This window comes from Squalius cephalus (genome assembly GCF_949319135.1).
Source record: "Squalius cephalus genome assembly, chromosome: 22".
Taxonomy (NCBI): domain Eukaryota; kingdom Metazoa; phylum Chordata; class Actinopteri; order Cypriniformes; family Leuciscidae; genus Squalius; species Squalius cephalus.
Genome location: NC_137143.1, coordinates 30,997,508 through 31,024,842, shown reverse-complemented (window position 1 = coordinate 31,024,842; position 27,335 = coordinate 30,997,508). Strand labels below are relative to the sequence as shown.

The 27,335-nt window shown below is 36.6% G+C and overlaps 3 protein-coding genes across 4 annotated transcripts in view; 1 reads left to right on the top strand and 2 right to left on the bottom strand.

Annotated features, from left to right (window-relative positions):
* Positions 1-1,753: 1,753 nt before the first annotated feature.
* LOC307150783 (cystatin-2) lies at positions 1,754-2,908 on the bottom strand (the record flags this gene model as incomplete). Of its 2 annotated transcripts, none has more annotated exons than XM_079858311.1 (3): positions 1,754-2,152; positions 2,531-2,644; positions 2,723-2,908. In XM_079858311.1, 3 exons carry the CDS (start codon positions 2,906-2,908, stop codon positions 2,069-2,071), a joined length of 384 nt encoding a protein of 127 aa, XP_079714437.1. In that variant the 3' UTR covers positions 1,754-2,068. The 2 variants fall into 2 exon arrangements, with proteins under 2 accessions (XP_079714437.1, XP_079714438.1); XM_079858312.1 differs by having other exon boundaries at positions 1,902-2,121.
* On the top strand, positions 2,881-5,938 carry LOC307150782 (glycine N-acyltransferase-like protein 3; the record flags this gene model as incomplete). The annotated part of the gene is made up of 6 exons (XM_079858310.1): positions 2,881-2,957; positions 3,561-3,675; positions 3,789-3,896; positions 4,284-4,407; positions 4,493-4,619; positions 5,427-5,938. 6 exons carry the CDS (start codon positions 2,881-2,883, stop codon positions 5,851-5,853), a joined length of 978 nt encoding a protein of 325 aa, XP_079714436.1. The 3' UTR covers positions 5,854-5,938.
* A 777-nt stretch (positions 5,939-6,715) lies between these two features.
* il17rd (interleukin 17 receptor D) overlaps positions 6,716-27,335 on the bottom strand; it is a 43,372-nt gene continuing 22,752 nt past the window's right edge. The window contains exons 2-13 of the mRNA XM_079857812.1: positions 24,347-24,410; positions 22,378-22,503; positions 17,557-17,675; positions 17,308-17,428; positions 17,022-17,066; positions 16,713-16,864; positions 13,251-13,316; positions 12,788-12,842; positions 12,600-12,710; positions 11,145-11,329; positions 8,581-9,499; positions 6,716-7,581 (exon numbers count right to left, since the gene is read on the bottom strand). Coding sequence (XP_079713938.1) covers positions 7,460-7,581; positions 8,581-9,499; positions 11,145-11,329; positions 12,600-12,710; positions 12,788-12,842; positions 13,251-13,316; positions 16,713-16,864; positions 17,022-17,066; positions 17,308-17,428; positions 17,557-17,675; positions 22,378-22,503; positions 24,347-24,410 — 2,085 coding nt within the window. The 3' untranslated portion in view covers positions 6,716-7,459. The remainder of the gene's footprint in view (positions 7,582-8,580; positions 9,500-11,144; positions 11,330-12,599; positions 12,711-12,787; positions 12,843-13,250; positions 13,317-16,712; positions 16,865-17,021; positions 17,067-17,307; positions 17,429-17,556; positions 17,676-22,377; positions 22,504-24,346; positions 24,411-27,335) is intronic.

Below are 27,335 nucleotides of genomic sequence, written 5' to 3'. Positions count from 1 at the left end.
CTGCCAACTAGTCTCTCCCTATGGAGGATCCCACTACCACTCTACAGATAAGGTGTTGTCGGGAAAATTCGTTTCGCGTTCCTACCCCAAAGCAACAAAATAAAATAAAATTCTTTATCAAAATTTATAAGGAAAGACAAGTACTTTGTTTAGGCTTGGCTTGTAGGGAATTCCAAACCTGCGTATATTCAAACGCACATAACTATAGAACCCATTCTAAATGCGCATGTGAACGCCATCAGTGTTTCTCACAGGTTCGCGTTTAAAGTCTGTGTAGAGGGAATGGTGTCGTCTTAGCGGCCCCTGATTTGATGACAAGTGATCGTTGCGACGGAGGCAAATCAATCAAAACTAACTTTGGATGGAAATAACTTAAATCTGCTGTAAAGCCGAAACAATCTCTGTTACCTTAAATTATACGCTTATCTCTGTAAAGCTGCTTTGAAACAATCTACATTGTTAAAAGCGCTATATAAATGAAGATGACTTGACTTGACTTGAAAATGCAAGGCAAAGAAGAAAACCTCCTCTCCTCGTCTGACAAACTGCGTGGCTTCAGATCTAAGCTCACACTCTGGCGTTCCTTTGTGGGACAGGGCAGGCTGGATATGTTTCCCCTGTGCAATGTGCATGTAAACAGCAGTACAGTTTCTGATCTCATAACCCAGCATCTGAAATCTCTCGATGAGCGATTTAATCATTATTTTCCATCGGAGTCTTATGCACAGTTTGACTGGGTCCGTGATCCTTGGAGTTCAAGCGCTCTGGAGAGCGCAAAGGACTGGCCACTGCCAACACAGGAGCAACTGATGGAGATCAGGGATGACCGCACATTGAAAATGAGATTTGGTGACATGGAATTGGACAGGTTTAGGATTTCAGTGAAAAAAAAGAGTATCCAGTGGCTTCAAGTAGCGCTGTTGCTATTTTGCTACCCTTCTCCACAACTTATCTGTGCGAACTGAGCTTTTCAAGCCTGACGTACATCAAGAACAAGTACAGGGAGCGACTGAGGACTGTGGACCAGGAGCTCCGTGTCTGCCTCTCATCCATCCCTGCCAGGATAGGGCGGCTGTGTGCGTCGCACCAGGCTCACGTCTCTCATTGATTGTGGTCACCCCCACGCCCGGCTTGTGTGAGCACGTATGCGCGCATGTAGATCTTTCTCCCTCTCTCGTTGCGGATTATTGTTTGTGTGTGTGGGTGCAGGTGTATGTGTATGTGGGTGTGTGTGCATGCGCATATGGCACGGATGGAAACAAGCACTATATGGAAAAACATTCCTGCTTATCTCTGGTGCATTTTTTAAAATGCATCTTTTTATTATCGTATTGTATCTTATTTTATTGTGATTTATTTTTATTGTGTCTGCCCCTTTTTATTTTAACTGCATCCTGCACTTCATTTTAGTTCTCCTGGTCTGGATTTGTTGTTGGGTTCTTGTATTGGGCGGTCCACCTCTTACGGTTTTATAGCATTTGTGTCTCCGATTAATTATTTTGTGAATTACTTTGCAAACCTGTGTTTTTAAAGGTGCTATAAAGTTGCTATAAAGTTGTTATTATTATTGTTATTTACAGTTCGTATTATGCTCTGTTCATTACTGTCCTGACTCCTGTCTAAATAAAAAGGACATTTGCATTTACATTTGGGTTATGCAGTGTTTTTAAATTATATTTTACACTGGGGTGCCTTGAGATTTTATGCACTTTTGAAAGGTGCCCTGACTGAAAAAAGTTTGAGAAAGGCTGTGTTAAATCACTAAAGTACAGACAAAAAGATATATATATATATATATATATAGATACATAGATTCAAGGCTATGAGATAATTTATTTGCATTTTATTTAATTTTTTTGACAAGACTGAATCGCTGTTACTCGAAGAGAAATACAGGCTTTTAAGTAAAGTTGAAAATGACAGCTTATGAAATGCTTCAAACATATTTTAAAATACTGATAGTGATGCGTATTATTATTAACATACCACAAAGTATATGAGGCACAGATTAATAAAGCATGCTCTGCTGACAACATTCCAGCATTAGGAAATATCTCCGTCATAATCCTCAGGCACAGTGATCTGACAGCATTCGTTTAGGGATGTAGTCGTTTCCTGGCACTGCAAGGACAGTGAAGGAGCACGTCATGTTCTGGGAAAAACAAGAAATATATATATTATATTTATATATTCACATTTCAATCAAAATGCATGCAAAAATGATTATACATTTGTTCACATAATTTCAATTACACATTCAATTACATGCAAAATGATTGCATTGCATTGAATTATTGCTTTGCATTACCTTACATTATTGCATTGCCCAAAATGCAAATAGTACATTTTAACATTTACACTGGGGTTCAAACTGCATATGCCTCAAATATATGTACATAACCAGAAAATGTTAAATTTCTGTAGTAGTGCTCTTCACTTGTCTCAAAAAAAGATTCTATATTTATTAAAATGCATCACAAAACACCAGAAAAATACAAACTGTGAACTCTGATTAGATGTAATGTCTCACCTCAGCGTTAGCCTGTAAAGCACAGTGTGTCAGATTCACACTCGCCTGATTCTCACACACAGTCTGTTCAGCCTGGACCTGTAACATGTGTTTAACCCGTGCAGGAGGAAACAGCTGCAACAAACACACACACTATTAGCAAATCCACCAGAGTAAAGCAGATGTGCGTCACGTGATGAACATGACAGTTACCTGAGTCGTGTCTGATATGATGTCCACCACTTTAAACGCGTACGGGTAGCTACTCCTGCGATTGTGGAAGTTCATGGCAAAGTTTGCCACGCCGATGACATTACTGTTGTACTTTTCTAACATGCCTTCCCCTGAAACAATAAGAGCTGAGGAAATGGATGCAAAGAGGATCAGAATGCAAACCATCCTGGCAGGATCCGAATCTGTGGGAACAAAAGCAGTCGAAATCATCTAGGTGTGTGTCAGTATGCTGGTGCAACATTAACAGTCATAAAACACAGACGGTTTAACACACCTCTGTTTATTCGTCAGTGAAGAGCTTCTCGTGTTTCTGCATTCTGCTGATGAGAGACGCCCATGCTTGAGTTCATCTCACTGACTCAAACACTAGAAGAGATGCAAAGCTTTTCCATCGCAGAAATCCATTTCATATTCACTGCAGCTGATGGTGCGGGGGAGCGTTACGTCATCAGCAGGTCACATGACCAGCCCAGGACCCGATCAGAGCAGCAGGCTAGCAGATCTCCTGCTGAAAAACCCTCAAGGAACTTTTCTTGCTGGGGAAAAAACAGCTTTATGCTGGTTTTCATCGTGTAAAATGGTTTCAGAGTGCCCAAAACTATCAAACCAAACCAGCCTGACCAGTATAATCCGGCCAGCTGCTCACAAATAAACACATGCAAACCACTTTAGTTTAGACAGCATGAAAGTTAATATTTGATAGAAATGCAAATGATAACTTCTACAGTATAATCCACCATTTAACTGCTGTAATGTGTGAGTCTGAAACGCGCAGCTGCTGAGACTTTTAAAACACTTCCTTATTGTCATTTGGCAGATTCATCTTTGGATCTTGTGATTTCCGTGATCGTGACAGGATGATCGTTCTCGGGACAGAGGAACTCACACAGGCTGAGAGCGTTTTAAAGCAGCTTTTCCCCGAGTCCATCAAGGTGTGAAAGTTTTAATAAAGTATTTTGCTTTATACTGAAATCAGATTTCCCCACAATGCTTTTAGTTTCACTTCTTCAAGAGCAGTGGCGGTTAATAATGCCTTGTTTTCCAGGTTTATGGCTGTATATTCAACATAAACAGAGGGAAACCTCACAATCTGCAGGTTATTGCAGACCAGTGGCCAGATTTCACTGTCATTATTTGCAAACCGAAAGTTCAGGTAATGTCATTTTACAAATCCAGACATTTATATGATTTTCAACTTTAATGAAACCAAAGCAAATGTAAAAACATTCCTGTTCAAGTTCAAGTTCAAGTTACTTTATTTGTACCCGAAGGTAGAGTCCTCATACACACATATGGAAAACAAAGGAGCACATATCACACATCATTCAAAAAATAAAAAAAAGTAAAAAAAAAAAGTAAAGTTCTTACTGGTCAACACAACACACACATCATGGACGCGTTCACACACACACAGCTCAGTTAAACACTGAACACAACACACCCAGAGTAAATGAATACATAATAAAAGCAAAGTAAACACCTGTGCAAAATATAGCTATGACTTATTCCTCAATGTAATGGCTGCTGAAATCTGTTGCAGGGCACAAATGACCGGGAAGGAGATTTCAACATATACAGCATCTACTCAAAGAGCAAAGCCAGCCTGAGGAGCTTTCTGGACACACCTGGTGTGATCAGTAAGGACTCATTCACATTACTGGCAGGTACACACACACACTATTCACTGAGTACACTCCTGTTGTTGACTGTGGTCAAATGAAACATGCACTAACCTGTTGTTTGATAAAGGGCTAGACATCCGGCATTCAGAAGCGGCTCAGGAGTTTGCGGATCAACATGGACTTCCTTGGAAAGTTCAAGTAGTGACGAATGTGTTAATGTTGCAGGACGCAGAGCAGCTGCAGTTTAAAGACAGGTACATCACCATCAAATCATCCTCTTTATCAACACAGGCTGATGCTTAATCATACAAAACATGTTCATACACGCACTGAAGAAATCAGCTGTTATAATTTCCATTTATTTTATATTTTGTATGGAGGCTTGTTTCCTACGGAAGCCCATTTCTGCCACATAAGAAATGTGAACAGTTGAAATACTGAATCATAATTATGACATACAAAGTAAACATTATGAGAGAAAAGTGAGATTATGACTGTCATGATTACGATTTATTGTCATATTTTCACTTTTTATGTCAATTTCAACTTTTCGTCTCATAATTTCATGAGATGAAAATGTTAATTATTAAAATATTAATTAATATGACTTGATATGTTAATTTCGATTTTCTTCTCATAAACACAACTGAATGTCATAGTTTCTATGTCATAATTTCAACTTTTCATATAATCATGACTGTCATCATTAATGTCATTTTGACTTTTTATGTCATAATTATGACTTTTTAAATAATAAATGACTTTTTGTCTCACATATATCACTTAATTTCATAATTTTGCGATTTTTGCAGGGTTTCTCTAAATGAAGTTAGCACATTTTGTTGTTTCCAATAAAATGGGAACAATAAATGGAAATGGGAACATTTGGAAATTGGAAGTGGGAATGTTGGAAATGGGAAAGGGGGACGTTAGACATGGGAACTTTGGAAATTGGAGATGACAACATGGGAAATGGGAACATTTTCAAAACCTTGTTCTTGCACAGAGTTGTCTTAAATTTCCCTTGATTTAATATTTGGCATTTTGTCATTTCTCTTCAGTGATGTGAGTTCGGCTGGAGTCAGGTTTCCTCCGCTCAGCGCAGCTCACGCTCATCTGGTGAACAGCACATGGAAGTATGGCGGAGACTGTAACAGCTATAACTCAGTGCTGAACTACATCTCCCATAATCCTTCACTGTGTGTGATGGAGGAGGGCGGCACTGAGCCCGTGTCTTGGCTCCTCGTGTACCAACACGCTGCTCTTGGTTTACTTTATACGTTACCACAACACAGAGGTAAAGGCTACGGCAAGTTACTGGTGTGTAAGATGGCCAGAACGCTCCTGGAGCGAGGACACCCTGTGTATTGCTTCGTGGAAGAGGAGAACGACACTTCCTTCAAGCTTTTCACATCACTGGGGTTCCAGCGTTCACCGCATTACAGGGCTGTGTGGTTTGAGCTCAATAAACGACAGGTCAAGAAGTAGAAATCTAAATCACTTCAAATGTCATTCTGAAGTTTTTAATATCCACTTCATTATTTATTATATTTTATATATTTCTAGCATACACAAAAAAAAAATCTGTATGCAAATTTAAATCACTTAAAATGTCACTGGAGTTTTTAATCACTTCTCCATTTTATATATATATATATATATATATATATATATATATATATATATATATATATATATATATATATATACACAGACACACACACACACACACACATACACACACATTTAAAAAAGATAATACATTAAATGCATATTTATAGCATTCAACAAATCTGCCAATACAAATTCACTCGAAATGTCACTCGGAAGTTTTTAATCACTTCAATATTTGTAATATTTTATCATTTATATGCATATTTCTAGCATACAAAAAAAAAATATATATATGTAAATATAAATCACTTAATGTCACTTAGGATTTTTAATCACCTCTTCATTATTTGTATTATATTTAATTTTGAATGCATATTTGTAGCATAGAAAATAAATCTGCATTTAAGCAAATATATATACATTCTTTTTTTTAATATGCATATTTCTAGTATATAAAAATATGCACATATGCAAATGAGAATGCAAACTTCAAAATGTCACTATGGAGGTTTTAATTCTCTATTATTTATTTTTAACTTTTTTATATGCCTATTTTTAGCTTAAAATAAAATCAGCATATATGCAAATATAAATCACTTAAAATGTTACTGGAGGTTTCAAACGCCTCTTCATTATGTGTAATTTAATTTTTGATGCATATTTCTAGCATTCAAACATCTGCAAACTGTTTAAATTCAAGCATTTTTCCTAAAACACTTCAGTAATAACTCACAGTCACAATGCGTATAAATCTTAGTTTTATTAAGTCGTATCTCCTACATTAGAGTACTATAAAACAGTACAAAGTTTATATAATGTAGAAATCACTTCTAATATTCTAATAAAAACTGTACAAAACCTGGATAAAACAGAGTACACAAATAGAAATGGCACATCTCAATTTTTTTTAGCTTGTACTTCCCTTTGCCATAACCTACGCTAATCTGTTTATGCATTTCTGAAACTTTTTTAAAAGGTCCATTTTTTTAAAAAAAAGGCCTAAAATCATTAAAAAGCTCTTGATATGCTCGTTACCTCAAAACAGCTTCAGTGAAACGATACCAGGGCTAATGTGACGAACACAAAGTGCTGATCTACACACGTCTGCAGTGAACACCACAACTGGAGCCTGTTAATGCAATAAATTAAAGTGAAATGACATGTTAAACGACTCGCGCATTCAGAATAACGGGTCACAGGTTCACGGAAACCCAGTTAAGGCAAGAAGGTCTGAATGGCATGGGTTCTTTTGTAGTAACACACACGGCTGTAATGCAAACACAAACTCAGTTGCATACCTAGTACACAACCACTTTGGTTAAAAAGCGCCTCGACAAACAACCTGCAGATTTCAGACACTGCAATGTCCAATCCCTTAAGATCTAGTCCGTCAAGGGTATTCCCTGATGAAGGGGGTTTAATGTTGGCAGCTTGGCATGTTTAGAAATTAAAGTGGCGATGCAAGTTCAGTGAACGGCCACTAGGTGGAGGCTGTGGTCACGAGTCCTTCACTGTGATGATGGATGTTGTGATGGAGCTCTGCCTTACAGATGGTGTGTCCTGAGCAGTGCAGAGAGCTGACAGCAGGGGGCTCCTCGTCGCCTGTCACACACACACACACACACACACACACGATCGTCAACAGGCTGAAACTGCTGCAAACCTCGATCTGAAAGTGCATCTTTATCTACTTATCAAGATAAAAATATGCAGAATGGATTTAGAAGTGCTGTAAAATGTCACATAAAATGTCCCCATTCTCTCGATGCTGAAGCAAAACTGTCTGAATCTTATATATGTGGTAATATGTAGTAAACAGTGCATACTAGCCAGTTGCTGAAACTGCTACCAAATATTAATATTAAATATCCAGAATGCATACGTTTGAATTCAGGACGAATCTGTGAACAGGCATATTATCAGATTCACTACATACTATTTAATAATATCAATAAAAATACTCAAAATTATTAAATTATTATTATTATTTTATTATTAAAATTAAAAAAATGTAACTAATCAAATCATTGCAATAATACTACTGTAATATAAAAATAAAAATGATTAAATCATTATAATAAATATTATTATTAAAAATAGTATTTTAATTTGATCATTATTTATATGATTAAATTATTATTAAATAAAAATAATATTCAAAATAATATTTTATTTTAGCATTTCAATTACAACAAAAGAAATTATACTATGGCAATAATACTACTGTAAAGTAAAATAAAAAATGGATTAAATCATAATAATAAATATTAGTATTATTATTAAAAACTTTTTATTTGATCATTATTTAAATTAGAAAACTTTAAGTAATTAATAAAGAAATATATTACTATTGCAATGTAAAAATAATAGTCATTTTATTTTACAAAACAGCAGTAAAATGATGATAATAATATTTCTGGCTGAAATAATTTCTTTCTTTTTTTTGGTGGAAATCTCAGAGAAACCGTAAAGCTCCGCTTTTATAAACAAACTGGGAAGAAGTTTGGAATGATGTTGCATTTGAAAATACAGAAGTTAAATGTGTCATTTAAAAAAAAGGGGAATATTATTCTACAAATAAATGATAAGCTAAATTCCTACCAAGTCCCGAGGAGGAGGACACGCTGTCGGCCAGAGACGAGGTGTCGGCGTGATCCGGGGAGAGTCCCTCCATCAGCGGGATGGAGAGTTCGGACGAGGGCACAGATGAATCATAGATCCCAGAGTCTCTGGGCATCTCCGGTGGACTGGCGGATCCATCCATGTGAAGAACCGGAACCGGCCCGGACAAGCCCACGTCCTGACCCGATGATCCTTCCCCGAGATCATCCCGAGACAGACTCAGCGAGAGGATCCTCACCGGGACGTCGCTCTCCGAGGGATGTTTCAGTCTCACCTCGTTCAGGACCAGCCCGGATTCGGGAAGTGGAACGGCGCGTTTATTGGGCGCGGGCGCCGGCATGAGCTGCTTCTCGAACCAGTCGGGCTCCTGATCGATGTGCTGGTGCATGTTACAGATGGCCACGTACAGCGAGCGGCCCGACTTGCTCCGGAAGTAGTTGCGTTTGCTGATGTTCGGTGGCTGTGGCTCGCGGTCGGTCAGGCTAAGCTGGCGGGAGTGAAGTCGGGCGAAGAGTTGAGGAAGCTGATCCATTAGTTTTAACTTGGGCGCCAGGCTGAGGGAAGTCGGCACGTCGCTCTCGTGAGAGTAGTCGAAGTAAACCGCCATGAAGCGCGAGAGGTCGGAGGACTTCTGATGCACATCTTTGATCTTCTCTGAGATGATGGCTGTGGCTACGATGAACAGATCCCTGCTGTTCCCGGCGTCTCCGCTAGCGCTCGGCTCTCGGTTGTTCTCCTTCGATGTGGCCTTGCCCTTACGGTGTCTTTTCTCCACGAAATACTTCAGACCTTTGGAGCAGACGGTGATGATGAAGTGAGCCTCGTCGATACGCCGGCTCAGCCAGGCCATCTGACCCTCCTTACAGATCTCCAGATGCTCCCACAGATCCAGAGACACCTGCACATCACACACAACAACACACCTGAAGTACATCATGCACTCTTACACACTTTTATACCATGACTTGAGGGTAAGTGTCAAGTTTTAATTTCACTTAAAGGGATACTTCACTGATTAGGATTAAGCTTTGTATCAGTCAAAACCCGGTAGTATTTTCGAGTGACCGTCCTTCCCTCCCTCATGTCCCCCTGAGACGAGAGATTTCTGTATTGTGTGTCTGGAAAAAACCTCTGATGATGCAAAAATCATCATTTAGCTTCATCATCGGAGGCTTTTTTGTCCAGAGGCGAGAGACTCCAGCCAGTAGGAGGAGCTCGTTCTGCATGTCTTCAACCCGCCCATAGGGGGATCTCACGATAAAACGCCGTCTTTTCAGTTTCGAGTCACTATAGCCTAGTTGTATCATTTCTCCCGACACTGCCCTCTGTAACCGGTGGGCGTGGCTTGGGCGTGTCCTCGTAGGGCAGCGAAGCAAGTGCATTCTGGGAGTTGTTGTCTTTCATCCACATGAGCCAAAAATACATTTTCTGGCTTTTCTCAGTCTAGAAGGCACCAACTTCTAAAATAATTTCACATTTCTACTACATAAATGACCCAATTTAAATACACACTCATCTTTCCAGCGGTGAAGTATCCCTTTAAAAGCATTAAAGTTTCCCACAAATGCACACAGAGAGGCATGTGATCAGCTGGACAAAAAAAGAAAAGTTTTCCCCATTCAATATGACTATAAAATAATAACAGTAATAACATCAATACTACTACTGCTACTGTTACTGGTAAAATATATATTTTTTTATTATTATTTAAATGATTATTAATTTATAAAAATTAAAATCAATAAAAAAAAAATTACTATTTCACTGTAAAATAAAATAAATACTACTACTAGTTATTATCCAAAATAATATTTTAGCATCATTTTTGATTACTTGATTATAAGAACTATTCAATAAAGTAACATTGTAACAAGCATTTAATAATAATAATAATAAACTAATCAAAGAAATGTATAACTATTTTACTGTCAAATAAAAAGATTTACTATAATATTAATAATATATATATATATATTAAACTATTAAACTAATCAATAAAGAACTATTGTAATAACTTTTGAGCATTTAATGATAATAGTAATTATTATAATAAATAATAAACAGTAAAATTACAACACAGTTATGTCTGTCTTAATTTCTTTGCTGTCAAACATTAAACTATAGAGCTTTTATTTTGGCAGAAAATAACCTTAAAGCTCCTCTTTCGTTAATCGATAACAGATTTATAAATGATTCTCATTACAAATATGGGAAGATGCTTGTCAGTTTTATTTCACCTTCTGTAGAAGTATTTATCATTGTTCATGTTAAGTAAATGTAGACCTAACTGTAAAGTGTCACCAGCTAATATTGTAAAAAACAAACACTAATGAATCATGCACATAACCAGGAACATGCATTAATAAAGTTAAATAGGATACATTTATTATTATTTGTGGAATAATCAAACTAACTGCCACTAGGTGGCGTCATCCGCACACATACACATTACAAACCTGTTCTCCAACTCTATATGACGTGGTTTTACTGACCCCAATATTCCCTGTACATACATTTGAACACACATCAAGGCAGAGCCTCACCTCACAGCCGCAGAAGTCCTGCAGGAAGAAGGCAAAGCTCTGGATGACAGCGAGATGTTTGGGACAGTCTTTGCTGGAGTAGCAGATGAAGATCTTGGGTCTCGGCCAGGGCCTGTCGGCGCTCAGCGCTGTGGTCAGAGACGAAGACTCCGAACTCTCCTCGTCCAGGTGGGAGTAGATGTTTTCTGCAGAGGAATTCCAGATCAGAGACGTGAATCTAACCAGGATCAAATGAGATTTGAAGCGAGTGGGGGAAAAAAGTGCATTCATTGTTTCCATATGAGAACTCCTTTTAGAGCACTGAAAGTAAAGCCTAATTTGTCCATGTCAGAGAAACATGTGTTTTTGTCTTACATCCGTCCTCATCCACCTTTGCAGTAATGCACCATTGCAACTCAATTTTCAGCTTACCCTCATCCTACCCTCACGCTTTGTAACACATCTTTCCCTCGCGGGTCAAAATGACCCGAAGCCCTGAAATTATAATGCTTTTTTTTTTTCCAGAAAGCTTATTTTATTTCATTTTGATAATATTTTTTTAATGCAATTTTTTTGAAAGATTTTTTGTTACTTTTTATTTTATTTACCTTTAAATGACTAGATTTGATCAATAAATAATAAATAAATAGTAATTTAAGCACATTCTTTCAACTTGAATTCAAAATAACTCACAATTTTATGCATAACCCTTTTAATTCAGCTCAAAATATCTTACATTGGGAGTCTTTGTCGACTCGCTCTTGTGGAAAACAAATAATATAACATGATATTTCAGACTCTTGCCACTAGATGGAGCAAATGAACTGTTTCCGCTGGGTCCTAAAGTCATTTCTATTCAGTATGCATTCAGATAAAGTAGACATTACAAAATATTTTTTTTATACAAAGAAGTTTTAGCATTTTTAGTTTGAATTTTGAGCATTTGTAGGTTTTTCTATGTGTACTGAAGCATTCCTCGTATTGCATTCATTCCTATGGGGGTCAAATTGACCCGCGATTGAAGGATTTGTTACTTTTATTAAATTTCAACCACAAAACTCCCTTGAAACCATTACATTTTGTGTGTGTGTGTGTGTGTATTCGTGGTTCAAGTGCAACAAAAGCCCTAGGGTCTTAGATCGCTCTGATGAACACTCAATTTAAAAATAAATAAATAGGGAAGGATGAGGGTTAAAATGCCACAGTTATTAGAAAACATCCTATAACTAAAAGCATAAGAATCAGAAGAGTTATGTCAGCGATTCTGAAGGACACACACGTGTAATTACAAACAAACATGCATTACTAACAGGAGTTTCTTTTGTCTGGATCAACCTGAGCTGCGACAGAAAGCACTTAGATTCCATCATCCATTAATCCTCGCGAATGCCGTGAGATTACAGAGATCGCTTTACAGATACTGGACAAAAGCAAGTCTGCGAGGAACTGGAGAACTGGCTAATGACGGACACACACCTTGCTGTTTCTTGCGACACATGACGGTGAAGAGGGTGGCGAAGGCAGACATGATGACCAGCGGGACGGTGATGGCCATGGCTCGGATCGGGCCGGCCCACGGGGAATGCACTGCAACAAACACACACAACGTCAGATCGAGTCCAACAAGCCCAGGACCTTCCTTTCTCTTCACAAGAGTGCTTTACCTTGGCTCACATGGTACTGCGTCTGTCTTCTGGTCGTGTTGTTGTCATCTCGAAGCTGCAGGAATCAGGAAGTGGGGAATTAATTAAATATGCAATAAGGTTCATTAGTTAATGTATTAACTAATATGAACTAACCATGAGGAATACATTTGTTACTGTATTTGTTAATATTTGTTAACGTTAGTTAATACAAATTCAGATGTTTGTTGTTTGTTCATGTTAGTTCACAGTGCATTAACTAATGTTAACAAGATTTTAATAAAGCATTAGTAAATGTTGAAATTAACATTAACAAAGATTAATAAATGCTGTATAAGTGCAGTTCATTATTAGTTCATGCTAACTAATGTTAACTAATGAACCTTATTGTAAAGTGTTACCAGAAAGTGAATTTGTTCTACCGAGTTTTTTTTTAAAAGCGTTTAATTGAAACAATTTTTATATGATATATTAACGCTCTCACCTCTATTGCATACGTTCCTGGAGTGACGTCTTGTAAAACACATGTTGTTTTGAAGCCATTTTGCTCCTGCAAAAACACATTTTTAACATCAATATCTAATGCATTTTATGTAAAACTACATGCAATGTTCAGTGCAATGAAAATATGATGTACTGAATCACATTTATACAGTATCTGAGACTTTCGTGCACTTCATTAACAAATGTGTAAGTGAATAACTGGCACCAACTTTTTTAAATATATCTTAAATGCATTTCTAAACTCTTTTTTTTTCTATCACTTGATATTCAGCTTTGCAAAAAGATGCAATCTTTAAAAAAAAAAAAAAAAAATTCTATTATCATGATTTTATATACAGTATTTTTGAAAAACGAACACATCGGCACTGAATTCTCTTTCTAATAAACATGCATTACTTTGAGAACAGAGCCAGAAAACGCTAGATAAACTGTTGACCCGATCAGTTTTCACTTTTCTTAACATTAAACTTCATGATTACTTGCAAAAGCAAGAATGCAAACTTTTGCACGTTTACTGATGCTATACGTTAACGTAAGGTTTCTAATGCACTCAAATGCATATAACCTTACACCTCAATATACCTCTCTTAACCTCAGATGCATTCACACAGAGGAATTGTTCCTCAGACAGCAACGGTGGGAAGCGTGATCTGAGAGACCCTGGAATCCCCCGTCGGTGACGTCGCACACCTCAGATTTCACCTCCATCTATTATCGAACTAACAATGCCGGCCGGCCCGGCCACAGATACGAGCCCAGGACAATGCTTTTACACCCTTTAATATGTGAGAAATATGTTTCAAAAGAACCAGGTCATGTTCCAAAATGACACGGACATGAAACACCTCGTGCTAGAGCTGAAATAATAAAACCCCAGCACTGTGATTTCAGTCAATGGTGTACAGAGAGGCACAGCGTGTCCTCAGACTCGATCGCATCAGTTCTCTTTCGTTAATTAACTTGCATTTCTTGTTATTGTAATATTTGGTGTATAAGTGAACTTCATTGTGTATAATAATAATAATAATAATAATAATAATATAATAAATACCACTACTACCACTACAACTACTAATAATAAATATAATAATGAATAATAACAATTATTGTTATTATTAATAATAAAATACTAAATAATGAATAATAATAATAAATACTACTACTACTACTACTACTACTACTACTACTAATGAAACATATAATAATACTAATAATTGATAGTAATAACAATTGTTATTATTAATAATAATTTTAGTAGTCATATTTATTACTTATTATTTATTATTAAAAATAATAATAATCATTATTTTTAAATAATAAGTAATACATTTACTTTAAGTAATAATAAACACTACTACTACCACTATTACGACTACTACTAATAATAATATATATATAATAATTAATAATAACATTTATTGCTATTGTTATTATTATTAATAAAATACTAAATAATTAATACATAATAATAAATACTTATAACAATTCTAAAACTTCTAATAACAATCTAAAAACAATTATTATTAGTATTATTAATCATAATTTTAGTAGTAGTTATATTTATTACTTATTATTATTATTATTATTATTAAATAATCAGTAATAAATACTACTACTACCACAACCCCTATTACTACTAATAATAATATATATATATATATAATGATTAATAATAATAACAATTATTGTTGTTGTTGTTGTTGTTGTTATTAATAATAAAATACTAAATAATTAATAAATATTACTACTACCACTAATAATAATAGATATAATAATTATCATTATTATCATTAATTTTAGTAGTGACATTTATTGCTTATTATTTATATTTACATTATTATATTCTATTAGTAGTAGTAGTACTTATTACATATTTATTTATCATTTTATAATAATAATAATAATTATTATTATTATTATTATTATCACTGTTTTAAATTCCTGTCATAGATAAACAGATATTCTTAACGGTTTTGTTTTTTGGAGTCTAAAAGCATCATTCCCCATTCGATTAAATTCCTCCGTATGTAAAAGAGCAGCATGAACACACTCCTCCTGTTGTGTCTCACAGAGGAAAGTCAAATGCGTTTGAAATTACATGAGGGTGAGCCATTTCTGGCTGAACTCTCCCTTTAAGAGAGTTACTCCTGAACCCAAAAAAACACGCGTCTTCAGCCAGAAAGAAAGACAGATAGTGTCCTCTAACTCCCAGCACAGTTCCTATGTGACGAAGTGCGGCTGTGAAAGCATTTCCGTTTCAATCACAACCAAAGCGTGGAAAGCAGCAGAACACGTCCGTCTCCCGTGTGGCGTGAGCATTCAGAGCGGCTCTGTGAGGTTCAGGTCTGCAGGACCATTCAACAGACACGACTATATATTACTCCAGCAGTCTGGGAAGAACATTACACGCTGCTGGAGCGTTAACCCTGAACATCTCACTTCCAGCCAGAGGAACCCCATGTGTGTGTGTGTGCAAAGCTTCAGCGCTAACAGAGTATGCAGACAATTACAGTTATCCATTCTTAGCCACAATTACAGACATTTTCCATTCTTTCTGATCCGAATAAACAGGCTTTTTTTGTGCTACTGTACCTTTAAGACTCTCAGTTCACTGGTGCAATTTAAGTTTATATCACGTTTTGAAAAGCATTAAAAGGAACAAATTGCTGAATATTGTTTTATCTTGGATTTTATCTATAATGTTCGTCAAGGTTTACTGCCACAATAATGTAAAAAGTAGCTTTTTATGGTCATTTTTATGGTCATACTCTTTCAGATCTGAATAAACTGGCTGTTTTTGCTATACTGTACCTTTAAGATTGTCAGTTCACTGGTGCAATTCAAGTTAACAAAATAGATCACATCCTAAAAGGCATTAAAAGGGACAAATCTAGGATTTTATTTATAATTTTAGTCAATGTTTATTGCCCTAAAAATGTAAATGTAGTTTTATTGGCCATTTTCCACCTTTTCTGATCTGAATAAACAGGCTTTTTTTTTTTTTTTTTTTTGCTACTGTACCTTTAAGACACTCAGTTAACTGGTGCAATTCATGTTGTTCCTCATCAGGGTGAAGCGTTGAATATGTAAATGTGGGCGGTCATTTAATAATGACCTCATGGTTGTGAAAATAAAATTATGGCTATTTCAAAACATACTCCTTTGCATAATATTTTTAATAAGATTGATTACATTTTCCAATGAAAATGTGAGTTTTAAAAGTGCGATACAGCATCGTGAAACACCACAGACAGCGGTAAAGTCCCGTTTTAAAGCAAGCCTAACAGATGTAACTGCTTAACTAAGAGCGAGCATTTCAGGGTGAACTATTCCTTCAACAACATTTGCATCTCAAAAATCACCCGAAGGCAAATGCTTATGAATTTGTGCCAGAATTCTCCAATGCAACTATTAGACAAAAATGCAAAGTGAAAACGCTCACCGGTTTGCAGCGCTTCAGTCTGAAGGGCCCCTCCTGTCGCAGCTTGTAATACAGGTAGTAGATGGAGAAGCCGAATGTGGAAGGGGCGTGGTCAAACACAACATGCAAATTAGATCCCAGTTGAGAAACATTCAGCATCTTGGGCTTCCAAACTGTCAGGGAAAGAGAGAGAAGAGTTTCGGCTTTATTTAAGATCCCTGTTCAGGCCGTTTCACAGCTTGGGTTAACAAAAACAGATGAACTGGATTTGATATCTTTTTTCCTCTCTCTCTCTCTCTCTCTCTTTCTCTCTCTGTCTAAAGAACTCACATGGTTTGCAGACGAGGTTATCCGGGCCAAGAAGCACTTCACAAGCTGTGAGAACGCAAGGAACCAGGAAGAGAAATTACTTCATGTTTTGAACTTTTCCATACCAGTTACAGTAAGTCATATTAAACAACCATTAAGTAAGAATATGACACTAAAACTCATAGTAAAAATAAGTAAATGTCATTTTGTGTACCAGAATATTTTAAATTGATCAAATTAAATATCGTTTCAAGAGTAGGACAGAATAAGGTGAGTATGCATGGTGTGTTTCAGGGCTAACACTCACTGTTAGTGCGCAGAAACGACGGTGGAAAGAAGCTGTCGTTCAGGAACGTGGGAAACGGCACGATTCTGACCATGTAGTCGGCCTCGAAAGCCAGGCCGGCGAAGGGCTGTGAGCTCATCCTCTGTTGGGAAAAATGCAAAATGGTGCCAAACAGATGAATATGAGCATAAAATTTCATTTTCCAGTGAATAATTCATCTGATATAAACCATATTACTATGTATTCGGTTTCATTGAACACAACACTTACAATGGTTTTGTAGGAGAAGTTAAGCTGCCGTGGATCCTTTAGGATCATGTGCTGGCACTGTTTTCCCTCAGGATTCTTGTCCTCCAGATACACTCTGAATCCTTTCACATGTTCAATACCTAGCAGATCAAACAGGTTGTGTGAAATACAGGGGTTTAAACAATAGGAAAGCACAGTATAAATCCATTCATGTGCAACTGACAGGTAAAAACTAGTTTTGAAAATGCATAAATTATTAAGGAATTCATAGTTGCATTGTGCCAAGAAAGTTTATAATACAGATCACATCCTAAAAAGCATTAAACAGGACTTTTCTGTTGATTTATAATGTTAGTCAATGTTTATTGCCCAAAATGTAGCTTTTTATAGCCATTTTTCTACTGTATCTTTAAAATACTCAGGTAAATGGTGCAATTCAAGTTTATAAAAAGCTTTAAAAGGAACATATTTTTGCATTTAATTTTTTTTCTTAGAACTGATTTCTAATAGTCAAGGTTTATTGCCGAAAAAATGTAAATTTAACTTTTTTGGCCATTTTCCGTTTTTTTCTGATAGACATAAACTGACTGTTTTTTGCTATACCTTTAAGATTCTCAGTTAACTGGTGCAATTCATGTTGTTCATCATAAGGGTGAAACTTTGAATATGTAAATGTGGGTGGTCATATGATAATGAGCTCATGGTTGTGACATCACAAATTACTATTTCAAAACATATCCCTTTGCATCTTAGTTTTAACAAATTTTTTACAATTTCTAATGAAAATGTGAGGTGCAAATTCGAACTAGTCCCGCCATAAACTTCCAGGACTGGAAAAGGCATGCATCATTTTTCGTCCTTTTCTTCCCTGTTTTTATTTGTATTTTTATAAGCACCCCTGAAGAAAGAGAGGAGGCATTTAGCACAGCGAGAGGACGGGAGCATGCGTGCCAGCGGAGCGTTCCCGTGCCCTTCAAAGTGTGCCAGCCTGCCTCGCTTTTAATTAGATTTCTGTCTTATCAGTTGCAGAGGGAAGAGGGCAGAAGAAAAGGCTCCCGCACACATTCCGTGTGGTTTCGATTACCAGCCTGAGAGAAATCCGTCTTTGTGCCGGGGTGTAACTCCACACCTCCGCCAGCCTACAGATAGCATCAAGAGAGAGCCGTCCCATCACACAACCTTCAAAAACACGACTGAAGGTGAAAAAAAAGCTGCGGAACTGGTTGTGCGCTCTCATTTTCCTCGCTTTTTATCATTCCCTCAATGGGTTCCTTTAATATTAATAGTCGTAAGGTAACGGTTCAATTCGTTAACATTAGTTAATGCATTAGGCATTATGAACTAATAATGAAAAATACTTTTTTTCCAGCATTTATTAATCTAGGTTGATGTTAATTTCTACATATGCATTTTTAACATTTCATGAGCAAACATATTTAAACAATGACAAATATTATATTTATGAAAACACATTTGCATGTTCACGGTTCTCCAATGTTGATTAATGGTCGTGTGACATACCTGCATGATAAAATATGGAATAGGTCACCCAAAAATAATAATTCTGTCATCATTTATTCACCCTAAATGTCGTACTAAAACCCATATGGCTTAAAAAAAAATGAAAAGGAGAAATTCTGAAAAATGATCATGCTCAATGACAGTGAATGGGAACTCCAAAAATAACATAAAAACATCATAAATGTACTGTAAATGTGAAGCATTTGACTTGTGTGCTATATTCCCAATCTTCTGAAGCCAAATGACAATGACTGAAAATTAAGTCATTATTCCCCTCAGCTACAGCTCTCAAATCTCATTTCCATCATTCTAAGTCTGTCGTCAGTGAAAAAGCAAACGCCATTGTTTCTCGTAACTCGTGCATGTTTGAGATTTGAGGACTATGGCGAAGAGAAAGATTTGTATGATAACTCTGAATATGCTGTAGTGCAAATGAGATTTGAGAGGTGCAGCAAAGCAGAAGATAGGCAGTGAAAATGACTCGAATTTTGGCACTTTGTGTTTTTTGTGTACTGGACAAAATATGCTTTCATTGCACGAAAAAAAAAAACATCTTTGAGATTTTCTTTGGGAGAACACGAGGGCGAGTGAATATCCACTATCGGGCCAGTGTGAGCCAGTGTGAGCCAGTGTGAGCCAGGGCTAACAGCGTGTCGGGCGGGGCCAATAGCCTCGGACCTGGAGCCGCAAGGCCAAAATCAAGCTACGTTTCCACTGTCAGGTCATTAGCCCCGGAGCGCTATCCTAAAACATGCCTCTCTGGAATAAACGTCACACAACCTCACCATTTCACTAGCATTGGGAAGCTAGGTGACTGAAAACTAGCAAGATCGCAAAATGAACATGACAGACTTTAGGGCTGCACGATATTGAAAAAAAAAAAGGCGATATTCAATATGCGAAACGATAAGTGCGTAAATAAACTTAAATTATCTTTAAAATATATTTTTAATTATTTAACCTACATACGTGTTTCACATTCTTTTTGCGACGAGAAAACATCCCTACAACTTGTGAAAGTGAACAGCAGTGTTTTACTGTAGCGTAAGAAGTGTTATTTTAACATCAGTGGGGTTTAGGGGTTTAGGGGTTCAGGTTATCCTACATTAGGGTTATTTAACAACAGAAACTGAATAATCAAATGTAAAAAAAAAAAAAAAACTGCTTAGTTTTCACTGCATGATTTAGATATACACTGATTCTTATTAAAGCTACAAAAAGTTATTCAGCCAAGAGCTGTGAGTGATTTTCTCTATGTCTTTTGTTCATGACCCCAGTTATTGCAAGCCGTTGCGATATGCATACTGCAATATATACATTTGCGATATTTCGATAATTTCGATATATTGTGCAGCCCTACTCAACACCAATATTAGATGCTGGATTGCCCCGAAAGAACCCCCGAAAAGACCCGATCAAGCCCCGGAAGTGACAGTAGAAACGCATCTGGCACACACCCGCTTTTGCCCTGACAGTGGAAACGCATCTAATGATGAATTTTCATTTTTGGGGGGTTGAACTATCCCTTTAAGCTTAGTGCATTAGGAGAAGGCCCCACACCCAAGGCTTTCTTCTTTGAGTTTCTTTAATATACACCTGAGCTGTGTCAAGTCCTGCCCCAGTCAAAAGGATTAACCTGGAGCAAACAACAGGCCACATTGTCCCGCTTGTCAGGCGAAAGCTCGCATTACCAAGTTCAATAGCGCCCTGGCAGACGGAAGCAAGGGACATCCCCGTCTTTCTCTCAACCACACACACACACACACACACACACATTCCTCCGAGGACAAAAATCACAGCACTGCTGCTATGTGCCGATCTATTCCCGTCTCTTCGACGGATCCGTGGGACTGTCAGGGCCGAAGAATAATACGGCCCGGGAGGAGGGAACCTGCAGCTTTGATCAGGACGAGCAGGAACTCTCTTTGAAGAGCTTTCTTTCTTCCTTTCTTTCTTTCTCCTCTTCCATTCTCTCCAGGCTGGAGATATACTGAGATAAATCACCCTCATGTGCAACCACCCATGCAAAACACATGCACTTTAAAATGCACTTTGTTATGGGTTTGTGCACGCTAATGGAAAGTGCAGACGCGCAGTCTGAAGTCTCTGTTGTAGGACTGTCCAGGGACACATTTTTCCAAATACTGGTTATTGATTTTAGAGGAGGGAGTAAAAGCAGCAACATAACTAACTTTATTTTTCAGCACGTTGACAGTTTCTCATAATAGCATTTCTATTAACAAGCTATTTTTCGTGCTTGTTTTTTATATTGCAAACATAAATATAGAGGAGTATATAAAAATATATGTGTGATAATAAAGGCATATATATATATATCATTTTTGCAGTCAAATTGATTAATCTGGATTAATCACATCAAACAAAAGTTTGTTTATATATGTGCGTATATACATATATATATATATATATATATATATATATATATATATAGTAGTAGTAGTTTAATATGTCGATTAATCGATATGACAGCAACAATATATATATATATATACAGTATATATATTTAATCTGTATATATACTGTATACATCGCAATTTCTTTACATGTTTTGTTCTCTTCTCTGTATTAATAATTTACACACTTAAGATGTATGTTGTGTATATATATATATACTGTGTACACACAAACAAACATGTATCCATATTTATATATAAATATGTGTTTATGTATGTCAGCACTTATACTAAATGGTTAAACTAGACGGTTGCTTTGGTGGGGTAGGCCTCTATAATATTAGACTTCATAGCCTATAATAAAAGATAATGAATTTCAAACCTGAACCAAACATATTTTTATTCAGAGATCAACAGTCTGTCATTAGTCTTTAGTCTGCCACAAAAAAACAACATTAAAATCATGAACTCAAATGTCATTGTGAAAAAAACTAAAACAATGATTGTTGTAACAGTGCGTAAATCAGACCTTTCAGGCTATAGCCTAACGCTAATAAGCCTTATGCCAAAATTATTATTATTATAACTAAATTGTCAGTCATTAAATAAGAAAACTAAATAATTGTGTAGATGATTTGCTGTGTGTAACCCGACATCAGACATTAGGCCGAAGTATTTTTTTGCACACATTGAGTGCATGACGACTCGACCTCCACGGACAGTTTTTAATGTTTTATCAGATAATAGCTACTCAAGATTTTGCTTTAGTATAATTTTCGGGACAATTAGGGCCGGATTCGGGACAACAGCTTAGACTTCAGGACGTCTGGTCACCCTAATTGGGACAGAAGTTGACATGTCGGGCATTTCAAAGTAGTTTCTCCAACCCTACTGAGAAGAAACCTACCGAGAGGACTGGCCATCCAGTGGACCACCACAGCCGCCTGGCTGTCACATGACAAGTGACTGTAGGTGATGTTGTTCACTTCATGGATGGCGTGTTTCCCCAGCAGATTCCAGTTGAGAGAGCAATCTAATTGGGATAAAAAGAGCAGGAACACAAAGAGAGAGAGAGAGAGAGAGAGAGAGAGAGAGAGAGAGAGAGAGAGAGAGAGAGAGAGAGAGAGAGAGAGAGAGAGAGAGAGAGAGAGAGAGAGAGTTAAATAGAAAGACAGACAGTGTTTCCCAGTGAGAACATCGGTGAGATTCTTTGGCAAGCTCTGAGAGAAAATATGCAGCCATGCGAGGAGACACTATTTCCCCACCCCCTTCCTTCCTTCCTTCCTTCTTTCTTTCTTTCACTACTTTCTTTCTCCTCAGCGACTACAGATCAGCAGGTAAAGGAAGAGGAGCAGTCGCTTGTGTCCCTCACACCCCGTCGCTCTTCTTTACGCAAGCCTTGTTTGTGATGCTAATGAGAATGGCTTTGAGCCGAGGCCCGTTCCCGTTCGTAGTCACGCATAATGGGGATTGAATGCGGAGGAAAAATCAGGATTAGCTATGAGAAACTTGACTTTTCATCGCTTAAGGGGCGGACAAGAGCTCAGGACGCTTGACTGAAACAACGTTAGGCATTAACAAGAGAATAAATACTATATTAAGCCAAGCAAAGAGAATCAATTAAAGTTAATCTCACACGGACCATGTCATATTTCCCCACAGAAATCACATTATATTTTATATAATGTTATTATATTTTGCTTGAAAGACATTTTTATGGCACTAGCATCAAAAATGACTGTTTTCAAACAGGTTGCCTTCTTCTATTGGTTGGCAAACAGATCATCCCGTCCCAAACTCACGCCAGTCAATGAGTTTTGAGAGGAAGTATTGTAACATCGCAAAATATTACACAAGCTTATGCTTATATTTAGTGCTTAAGAAAAAAACTGTGGCATTATTTTAATGACAATTAAGCACATTTCCAACCCAATTATCATAATGCATCCTTTTTTGGTTTATTATATTTATTTTAATTTGCACTGATTTAAATAAAAATAATTGTAATATTCTTAAACTATTCTTATTATCATAATGCAAAATAAATCATGTTATATTATTTAAATGCATTCATATGTTTTTGTTTATTTAAGTGTACACTGATTTAAATAAAATTTTAATCAAAATAAAAAGAATTTGCATAATTTTTCCAAACAACTGTCATTCTCATAATGCAAAATAATAAATTATATAGTTTTTTAATTGCAAAATATTGATGCGATAATGTAGTATGCGCACTGCCTTTTTGGGTATTTATGCCGATTTAAATAAAAATCATTTTATGTTTCTTTTTATAATATATGCAAGAGTTTGATATGTAATTCAACATGTCCAGGTGCATTACAGTAATGAGAATTTAATATTAATGTCACAGTGTTTAAAGGAACACGCTGACTTTTTGGGACTTTATCTTATTCCCCGTATCCCCCAGAGTTAGATACGTCCACACATACCCTTCTCATCTCCGTGCGTGCCGTAACTCTGTCTGACGCACCCACCGCTAGCCTAGCTTAGCACAAAGACTGGAGGTAAATGGCTCCAGCTAGCATACTGCTCCCAATAAGTGACACAATAACACCAACATTTTCCTATTTACATGTTGTGATTTGTATAGTCACAGTGTGTACAAATAACAAGGTCACATGAGACACAGCCATCTTCTAACCGTACACACACTGGGAACTATGAGATGGAACCGGAGATGAGAAGGGTATGTGTGGACTTATCTAACTCTGGGGGATACGGTGAACAAGCTAAAGTCCCAAAAAGTCTGCGTGTTCCTTTAAAGTTTCTTAAATCTGTTGATTTTGGGTTAAAATGTGACATGTTTTCATTAGATCCACACATTTAACAGTACGGTTAAAGAGAGGTCTTACTGTCGTTTCGAAACGTGACTGCGAGTTTGCGACCGCTCTCATCGGCGCTGGACGACTGCGTTCCCTGCAGAGAAAGAGAGAACAGGAAAAAGAAGCAGAAAATGTTTATTACACAACCATCTGAAGTTCACAGTAATGGCAGCATTAGAGATGTCTGAGAGACAAACAGTAACTTGTGTAACAGGAATGTGCGCTCAAGCCTTCAAAACCAGCAGCACTTCATGTGGTGACAGCCGCAACACACAATCCCACAATTATCAGAGTCCTGGCATTCAACAACACAGCGCTCGCTGCCAGAAGACAAATATAACCTTTTAAACACAATACAGCACTGGCTGACCCAGAATCAGCCGTTTAAACTTACACACTGAACTCAGGTGAGATAATGAGGGGTTACGGCTGACTCCAGAGCAGCGATTTAAGGTGTGTAAAAAAAAAAAGGAGTCAAAACAAATACGCTTGCGTGACAGAACCAGACAGACTCGAGAGCTCTGTAATCAGCGCGCCAGATCAGGGCGGATGTGGAAAAACAGAAAGGAAGATACATAAAATATGGATTATCAAATAAAGACACGGGGTGAAGGGTGTTCGCAGCCGTGGAGCGACACTAAAGAGGCCTTGTTCTCGAGGCCACGGCTCTTCTGTGTATCTTCTCAGATCTTATCATATTCCTGCCGTTATCTGGGATTGAGGAAGTTGTTTGACATGGCGGGACGAGGGACAATTCACTCCCACCCAAGAGATGAGTGTTAACATACATACTTTAAAATACTTTAAAAGGTCTGTTGTTCTTTACTGTTTAACAAAGCACATCGATCATCACATGATAATTATTGCCTATAGGAGTTATAGGCAATAATTATCTATAATTATTAGTGCTTTCCAAATGTTTCTCATCCACACTGAAATGTGGGAAAACGCTTTTACGTTTTACGTTTTTTAAACGAAAATGCTGTTTTCAAATGTATCCGGATTAATGTAGACGTATATATACATCAATGTTGTAAAAAAAAGTTGGGTTATTTGTTTATAAATGTAAAAAAACGTTGGGTTATTTGTTTAACCCAAACCGTTGGGTTATTTGTTTAACCCAACCGTTGGGTTACACATATTGGGTCAATATGTTGGGTCATTTCCCCCAAAATATTGGGTCATTTTTAAAATCGTCGTGTAATTTCTAGAAATAACCCGACTGTTGGGTTAAATAGCCCACGGTTTCCCAATACATAATTTGTAATTTTAAAAATATATTTGTTGAAACATATGTATTGTTTTATACAAATAAACAATCTGTATTTGAAAACAATGTGTATTTTATTTATTAAAATAAGGTCATAAATAAAAATAAATATTTAACTCAACTGTTGGGTTAGTTTGGGTTATTACTGGACTTTAACCCAATCACTCTAAAAAATGCTGGGTTGTTTCAACCCAACGTTGGGTCAATTATGGACAAACCCAGCCATTGGGTTACATTTTTAACCCAACGTTTGGGTTTGTCCATATTTGACCCAAAGTTGGGTTAAAACAACCCAGCATTTTTTAGAGTGTAATGTTAAAATTGTAACATTAAGATCTTCAACAAGAATCTCCATATTTCATTTTGACTATAAAGATTAAATGGGGCACAAAATTTGTACTTTACATAGTTTATATTTGGATGCAATACAGGATCCCAAAATAAGACTTTTTCCATTTTACTATTGCAATTTTATGGGGCATTTTCCATGAACCGAAGTTATAAATAAAACAAAGATTGTTATACTATTTCAGTCCTTTTTACTTCAAAATTTCTTGTTTAATTCAATGTGTAACTTGCCGTTCCTTTATAATTAATTATGAAATTTACAAGCAAATTCTGAGTGCAACATTTTTTAGAGTACCTTTATGGAAAAATAATAATGCCGTCCAGTGATTTTAGTTATTTTTACCCTGTAAAAAGAAAGCACTGTCAAAACAACCTCAAAAGTTGGATCATAAATTGGACTGACACACCATGCACCTGTTTAGTTCACTCTGGAAATGTAATTTTCGATGCGGATCTGTTTTTATCCCGAGTTGGAGCATCTCTACTCCCCGTACAATTAATTTCTTCCTCCAAACACATAAATCATCCATAGATTTCCGAAACGCTCAACTGGAAACCTCAACAATCACATTACCAAAGATAAACATGACAGAAGACTTGCGTATGCATGTAAAAACTATTTCAAAACTACTTCTCTGCTGCCAATCCAGTAAATGTCAATGATGTTTTGCTTACATTAGAATAAACTATGCAGATATGCAGCATGTAGACTGTAGACTGGCTGCTTTCATTGAATTATACTGTATGTGGGAAACTGCTTCCAAATTGCAGTTTGAAATGTTAAGTGAGCAGATTTATGGACTAAAAATAATGCAGCAAACAACCTAATTCACAATTAATGCAAACTGTGATCAGCAACTAAACGGTGTGAGTAAACTACTCCACATGCTCAAGACTTTGACTAATCTGTCTTAATGACATCCTCTGCCCCATTTCCACAGGATGTACACTGATGAGGGCGTGACCTCTTGACCCCGGAGTCTCGCTCACACCATACCTGGACCAGATGTACAACTCCAGACAAACAGAACAAGGTTATTAGAGTAACAACTGAAACTACATGTTTGTTACTTGAAATAAAGATGAAACAAATAAAAATAAAAAAACTACTGAAGAAAATTAGAAGTTGAAGGACTAAAATTACAAACTGGACTGAATTAAAAAAAGAAAAGAAAAGCTCAAATAAAAATAAATGGACCCTAAAGAGTAATATTACACATAATTAATCAAAATGGCTAACACGTCAAAAAATACTTAAAATTAAACAAAAAAATACAAATAAAAGGAAAACTTATAAATATAAAAAATTATAATAATACTATTTATTAGTATTATATAAATCAAATCGAATATAAATATTATAAATCTTAAACTTACTTAGTTTAGTTGCTAAAGACACGT